General features: G+C 52.2%; 1 protein-coding gene across 1 annotated transcript; it reads right to left on the bottom strand.

The window, feature by feature from the left end:
* Positions 1-3606: 3606 nt before the first annotated feature.
* Positions 3607-6087, bottom strand: LOC103564202 (metallothionein-4). The gene is made up of 3 exons (XM_070611903.1): positions 5938-6087; positions 4397-4462; positions 3607-3855 (listed from the first exon to the last, which is right to left on the bottom strand). Exons 1-3 carry the CDS (start codon positions 5966-5968, stop codon positions 3764-3766), a joined length of 189 nt encoding a protein of 62 aa, XP_070468004.1. The 5' UTR covers positions 5969-6087; the 3' UTR covers positions 3607-3763.
* Between the last annotated feature and the right edge of the window lie 1676 nt (positions 6088-7763).

Here is a 7763-nt window from a genome sequence, read left to right as displayed (position 1 = left end):
TTCCTCCATGTCTTTTCATGGCTTGACAGCTCACTTCTTTCTTTCTTCCTTTTTTTTTTTGCAGGGAAAGATTCACCCTGAGTTATCTGTTGCCAATCTTCCTCTCTTTATTTTCTCCCCAAAGCCCCAGGATATAGTTGTATGTCCTAGTGCTAAGTCCTAGTTCTTCTATGTGAGCCACCACCACAGCATGGCAACTGACAGACAGTTGCTGTGGTTCCACGACCAGGAAGTGAACCCGGGCCGCCGAAGTGGTGAGTGCCGAGCTTTAACCGCTAGGACATCAGGGCTGGCTCACTCATTTCTTTTTAGAAATAATCGAATAATATTCCATTGTCTGGATGCACCACAGTGTATTCATTCAGCTACTGAAGGACGTCTTGGTTGCTTCTAGATTTTGGCAATTATGAATAAAGCTGCTATGAACATTCGTGTACTGGTTTTTGTGTAGACAGAAGTTTTCACCTCTTTTGGATAAATACCAAGGAGCATGATTGCTGGATTGTATGATAAGAGTATGTTTAATTTTGCAAGAAACCGCGAACCTGCCTTCCAAAGTGGCTGTTCTTTTTTGAATTCCCCCCAGCAATGAATGAGAGCTCCTGTTGCCCCACATCCTCACCAGCATCTAGTGTTGTCAGTGTCCTGCATTTTGGCCATTCTAATAGGTGTGGAGTGGTATCTCATCATTGTTTTAATTTGCATTTCCCTGATGTGGAGCATCTCTTCATATACTTATTTGCCGTCTGTATATCTTCTTTGTGCAATGACTGTTAAGGTCTTTGACCTGCTTTTTGTTTTGAGAACATAGAGCAAGGCCGAGAGAAGGATTTCCCTGGGGGAGTGTTAGTAACAGAGCAGAGGTTTAGGATGACTTGGTCACACTGCGCCAAACAAATACCAGATTGTGAGTGACAGAGGCCTCTACATATTTGTCAATAAATTTGTGCTCGTGTGTCTGTGATATGCAGGCTCTCTAAAGCACAAGGCCCGGGGCAGGGGCCCTTTATGCCTGGGTCCAGGGCAGTATGACCTGCTACCTGCTCCTGCCCCATCCATATAGCGAAGGCAGGAGCACAACCTCTACGTCAGGCAGACCCCAGCTCAGGTCCCAGTTCTGCCCTTACGAGCCATGACTTTGAGCCAGCCATCTCAAAGCCCTGAGCCCCAGCTTTCTCGTGTGTGAAGGGAGGGTTATAGCGGGGTTCTCCTCCAGGGCTGGTAGTGCAGGCCTGCCCCGAACATTCACAGGGCCCGGGCAAAAGCAAAAGCGGAGGGTTAGCCTGCAATTCATCTCCCTCTCTTCCCGCCCCTGGCTCCATTCCATGCTGTGTAGACATCAGAACTCGAGTGTCCAATCCCTGTCCACACATCCCCCCATCCCTGAATACAGCTGCCCCTGGGCCATCCCTCAGGCCTGGGAGTACCCCGACTCATGGCATTGTCCACCCTCAGGCAGGACCGACCTGGGGAAGAGGCCCACGCAAACCCTGGTATTGGGCTCTGGGGTCCCAGCTACTCAGAGCATATCGAGATGGTGGGATAGGGGTGTGGGCCAAGAGGCAGATATGAGTCCCAGGTAGACACATCCCCTTGGGTTCTCAGACTCCTCACCTGTGGGGCGGAGGGTCAGAGACAGACTCTGTAAGGCAGGGGGTCCATAGCAGAGCCCAGATTGCCCAGCTCTAGCGCAGCCCGGATTGTGCAGGGCCCATGGGATAATGTTTACAAAATGCTTACTCCAGTGCTTGGCACATATGAAGTGCTCAATAAATATTGGTGATTGGTATTATTATTAAAATTAGACTCTGGGGGCTGATTGTCGCTTCCAGGTTGTGATAGGAATAAAGGAGACTGTTCGGGTAAAGCATTTAGATGAGCTGAGATGGCATCCCTGTGGGTGCTGAGGCTGAGGTGGCAGGGAGAGTGGCCTGCGTGCCTGTTGGAGACACAAGGGACTGCTCTGTCCCCTGGACAGTGTCATTGCCAACATCACCTCCTTCCCAAGGGGCCTGAGAGCTCTGCAATCAGAGAGTGACTTGGTGGGGACCTTCTCAGAGATTAATAAACCGAAGCCTAAGAAAGGCTGCAGCCCTACTAAAATCCCTGTTTATGAAGCACCTACTATGTGCATAGACCTTTTGCTATGGTCTCTCCCTGGGAGGGCGGTATGTTTCACGAAGCGGAAACTGAGACTCAGAGGTAAGTGACTTGGTCAAGGTCACGCAGTGGGGGAAGGTGGAGCGTCAGACTCCAAGGGCCAGGCCTTTCCATCGTTTTCTTGTCTTGTCACCTTATTTCGTGGTTGTTTAATCTTCTTATTTTTCCTTATACTTATTCTTCTCTCTTAAGTGGAAAAAAGGACCTGATGGAGAGTTTACTATACAAGGGAAAACATTTCCCAAGTTTCCCAGGGTATGTAGTACTCTGCAGTGTGTGTGTGTGTGATGCTGTGTGTCATACATCCTTGTACAGGCATGGAATACCCTGGAAGGTTACGCAAGAAAGGGGTTACTGTAGTTATCTTGGGGAGGGGAGACTGGGGCATGAATATGGGGAGAAGACTTATACCTTTTGTATCTTTGTGTTTTGTACATTGTGTGTGTAGACCTGTTTAAAAATAATTCATTTTTTAAAAATCAAGGATGCCTCCACACGACCCACCCCTCTGCAGGGCTATTGTAGGGATTAAATGAGAGCACGTGTGTAAAGTGCTCAGAACAATGGCTGGTGCATCATGAGTGCTGCATAATGGCAACTATTATCATCATCAAACTTCATCGGAATTGTGCTGGTGTAGCGAAAGCTCTGATTCACGTCAGCAATCTGAGTGAAATAATGGAAGATTTCGGTTTCTCTTTGCATTGACTTCTGTGAAATGCAAGAACTGCAATGAACAGCATCAGCTGCCCCTGGGCCCTGTCTGCGCAGTCGCCCCATCCTGAAGGCTGGCCCAATATCCAAACCTGGGCAGCTAATGCCCTCATTGTCTTGGCCTTGGGGCTTTTCCTTAGATCTGCACAGACCCCCCGTTTGTGGCTGATTCAGTGCTAACGCCCCTTAAACAGCACCATTAGCACAGTGAGGCATTCTTGGTCAACAGCATGTCAGGAGAGCCTGGCTTAGATGGGTCACCCCCAGAGCAGACCCTGTAAAAGTACTTCTTTGGGTGGGGATCCCAGGAAGCACTGGTAGGAGAATGCAGAAGTGGGGCAGAGAAGGAATGAAGCCAATATGGGGCATGTTAATGAGCAGGTTTCACAGTGGGCTATTGGAGCTCAGTGCTGCTGGGGACTTCTGGGGATGGTGTAGAATATCTCAGATTTGTCTCACTGTAAGAATAAAGATGCTGGGGGTATTTATCCACCAGCTCCTGTTTGTCATCCATTAAGGGCTGTTCCCAAGGGTGTTGACTCCCAATACTCCCAGCCTGTCCTGTGCATGCGTCCAGCAAGTTCACGCAGCAGGAGCAAGCCTGAGGGATCATGGGGTTAGCAGCCATCTGCAGAAGGGATGCAGGCTGGTCCCTACTGTATCTGCAATGGAGTCAGCCCTTCTTAGTCCTGCTGGGTTAGGGTAAAACAGTGCTCTGAGCCACCAGACAACCACGAGTGACAACTTTATTGCTCCAAGCACTTTACATGACTGTCACCAAACAGCAAATATATAAAAAGCACAACCTATTGTACAATCATTCTGACTTCTTGACTAATACACTGTACAGATGCTTCCCAGGCCTCGCCCCCAGCACGATGGATGCGTTTCAGGGGCAGCAGCTGCACTTGTCCGAGCCCCCTTTGCAGACGCAGCCCCGGGCACACTTGGCACAGCCTGGTGGGCAGCAGGGACAGCAGCCTGAAAGGGTCAAGAGAGGAACAGATCAGTTCTGGGTCAACTCTCCCATCTTACCTCTTCCCCTCCCACCACTTAGAGGAGCTGGAAAAGAAGAGCATGCCACAGGCTTCAATCCACATCACCAAAAATCCTGGGACAGGAAGGTGTGGGATGTTAGAGATGGAGGGGATCTCAGGGGTCATCCAGAGTCCATCAGAGGCCCAGAGAGGGGAAGAGGTTTGCCCAAGGTCATTGGACAGTGGCGGATCCAAGAGTAAAACTCAGGGCTCGTGACTCCAGACCAGTGCTCTCTCCCTTTCACCACTGGGCAGGCTAGAAGCTCCCCTAAGCCTCTTCCTGCTCCAGACACTGGAAACACCGTGGAGCCCTCATCCCCAGGGGGGCTGCAGCCCTGAGGAGCTCAGCTTTCAGCTCGGACCTCTCCCAAATGGGTCAAAGGCATTCAGAAGCCCGGGGACCCCACCGTGGCTGGAGGGTTGAGGATGGAGGGAACGGGCTTTCCTAGCTCCGAGCCAGCAGTGCCCTGGTCACCCAAACTCACTTTTTCGACATGTTTTACAGTTGCAAGTTGTACATTTGCAGTTGTCTCCACAGAGGCAGATTCCTTCTAGAAGAGAAGACAGAGCCACAAACGTGAGGACTGAGGTGGCATGGGAGACACAAGGTGTGCTGCAGACGGGCACGGTGGCAGGGCTTCTGGGCTGTCCTGGGGCAGTGACTGGACAAGGGGGTGAAGATGCTGCCAAGCATCGCCCCGAGTGGTGAGGACCCTCCAGTGGTTCCCAGTCACTGTGCGTGGACAGAAACTGGGGTGGTTGCATCAGCCCTGCCGCTCCCCAGGATACTCGTTAAAATGCGGGTTCCTGGGACCAGTCCTTGAGATATTATGATTCATAGGTCAGGGTCAGGAAAAGGAATCAGTTTTTTTTTTTTTGACAAAGATTAGCCTGAACTGACATCTGTCCCCAATCCTCTTTTTGCTAAGGAAGATTGGCCCTGAGTTGACATCCAGGCCCATCTTCCTCTGCTTTATATGTGGGACACCACCACAGCACAGCTTGATGAGCTGTGTGTAGGTCTGTGCCCATGATCCGAACTGGCAAACCCTGGGCAGCTGAAGCAGAGCGTGCAAACTTAACCACCACGCCATGGGGCCAGCCCCAGGAATCAGTTTTTTTAAAAAGTGACCCAGATGATTCTGATGTGCAATCAGGTTTGAGAACCACAAGTCTAGGCCAACTCCACCAAGCCCAAGGTCCCCTGGGGCTGTCGAACCCTTTTATACCGTCCTCACCCTTTCAAGGTATCAGGCAAGATGGAAATCCTGCTTGCACGGGAGAAACAGCAAAGCGTGTAAACAAGCCCAAAGGGACAGCGCAACCACGGCTTGTTTTCATCTCATAAAAACCATCTGCACTTCAAAAAAAATGAATCCCATCTATCGTTTTGAGCTTCAAGATGCTGGAAGCTTCTGCGTCTTTGGCAAGTTTTTGGTACAGACATGTCCTGTTAAGGACCGGGGAGGCTTGTAAGGCTTTTTGATACCGTTTCCCAAGGCCGTAAAACCCAGATGGCTCTGAACCCTAACCTCTCTCCTCCTGGCGAGCGTGCTTCCGTGGAATTAAGGGGTTTCAGAGACTTGGGAGTCCACATACACTTCTAATAACTCCCCTGCCTCTGCGAGAGCTTTTTCATTTTAGCACTTTCACAGGAACCCTGAGAAGTGGTCAGCTGGGGGTGGGTAACCCAAGTTTTCAGATGGGAAAACTGTGGAAATAATACATGTCAGAAGCGAATAGCAGCAATGGACCAAAACCAGGTTGCCAGCTTCTGGGCCGGAGATCGTCCCCCACCCTTGTGGCTGCCCCTAGTGGCCTGCCGCTAGGTTGCCCACAGTCATCCTGGTCAGCACATCAGCCTGGTGGCCAACAGAGTGGGAGTTGCCCCAGAGGTTGCCAGTCTGAGACAAACCCATTAGCGCCTCCTAATCGAAAGAAGAGAAGCGTTAATCAGAGTCCCATGGGCTCGCTGTAGGAAGCTGGTGCAAGGTCCCGGGATCCCAAGGGGGGCATCCTTACTCACCAGACATGCAGGAGCATTCCCTGGGGTCCATGGTCCAGGCGTCCGAGAGGCTCCGGTGCTGTCACAGCTGGGGGCGGGAGGCTGAGTGAGCAGTCCTCAGAGTCTCCCTATTTATAGCCGTGTAGGTGTAGACTTCGGCTTACCCCACCTCTCCCTGGGGCCAGACGCCCTGCACACGGCCCAGCCAGACGCCGCGGGCTGGAGGCTGGGGAGAGAGGCCAAAGAAGGGCAGAGGAGAGCGAGAGCAGTACAGTCATTCTGGTGGCTTTTCACAAGGGATGCAGGTGGCTGTACCCACCCGCCTGCCCACCTGCCAAGGTGTCAGGGAGCCAGGTCAGCTCGCATGGTACTTGGCGGTGCTCGGATTGGCAGTGACGTCCATCCAGGCTCCGGGTTCTGTGCATTCTATTATCTACCATTTCTGTTCCCTCCTTCACAGGGGCTGCTCCCACCCTGCCTCAGGGCCTCACTCTCCTTCCCTTGGCTGGCTCTGAAAGCCCTTACCATGGGCAGGAGGGGCCATATCCTGAACCCTGTCTTTTGAAGGCTCCACTCAGGTCCTGTCCTGGTCTCCAGCCCCCATGGGTGAGAAGGCCCAAAGTCAGGGGCATATGCCCACCTGGAGCCTGCAACCTCTCCTTCTAGGCCACGCACAGAGCACCCTGGATTCTGGAAATTTTGTCATCCCAAGCCTGCTTGCTTCCAAGGGTTTGCTCACTCCTCCTCCCCAGGTTCCCAAGGGCAGACGTGCAGCCAGTGTGTATCCCTCCAGGCCTGGAGGGTTGCTGGGGGTGGCTGTTTGATGGGGGTGCTAACGAAGTTTGGATGTGTGGGCTGGGTGCCCGCAGGCATGTGCGAGGCCTCTCAGAGCGGGGAAGGAGTCAGGGCTGGGAAGAGAAGGGAGGTGGGCCGCAGACTGGGGTTGGGGCCATGGGGCAGGTCTCCTGGCTCCTCCGTGTTCCAGCATAAGGATCTAGGGTCACACATTTGAACCTGGCCCTCCAGGTTGCTATGAAGCTCTATTTCTCAAGGTAGGAGGATAGAATGTGTTTTATTTGTTTGTTAATTTGATTTATAACTTTTAAACATTTTAGCCAGGTGGTATTGGACCTCCATTGTACTCTTGCTCTGCCCCCCTAAACATTAGGAGGGGCCTGGAATGAGCCTCCTGTGGTCTCGCATCCTCCTCTTCATTCCCCACACTGCCCCACAGACACACCCCTAAAAGCAGCATTGGCCTCGAGACTCTCTTGCTCAAAACCTTCAGTGGCTCCCCACCATCTGCTGAATGGAGCCCAGAAATCTTAGCCTTGCATTCCGAGCTCAACCGACCTTTCCAAGCTCAGTGCCCACGACTCCCTTCTACCTGCTCCACCCAAACAGAGGGCCTCCCGGCTCCCTGCACTCGCCTGGACTTTCCCACCTCCAGGCCTTGGCTCCTGGCAGGTGTTCATCCTTTCCCTCTCACCTGAGTCCCAATAAATCCTCCCCATTTACCGAGGCATCAGCTCAAATGTGATTTCTTGAGCGGTAGACGCAAGAGAGGATTTGGGAGAGATTTAACCAGCCCCCAACTCCAGCATAACCCCGTTCTTTGATGAGGCAGCTGACGGCTCTTCAGTCCTATGTACAATCCCCTCCAGATGATGCGGCATCCAGCTTCCCCCGCAAGCTGCCATCCTCACTCTCTCTCCACGTAGAAATTCTGGAGTTGCCTCTGGTTGTATTTCCTGCAGGAAGCTGCCTCTGATCTCTCCCTTTCTCAGCTGGAAGAAACCTCTCCCTCTGTGGCCCCTCAGTGATGCATGTGTACGTTTCTTGTGACC

This window comes from Equus przewalskii, chromosome 3 (assembly GCF_037783145.1).
Source record: "Equus przewalskii isolate Varuska chromosome 3, EquPr2, whole genome shotgun sequence".
In the NCBI taxonomy this organism is placed as follows: Eukaryota; Metazoa; Chordata; class Mammalia; order Perissodactyla; family Equidae; genus Equus; species Equus przewalskii.
The sequence above is the reverse complement of the archived record's forward strand: the minus strand, read 5'-3'. Positions and strand labels throughout refer to the sequence as shown.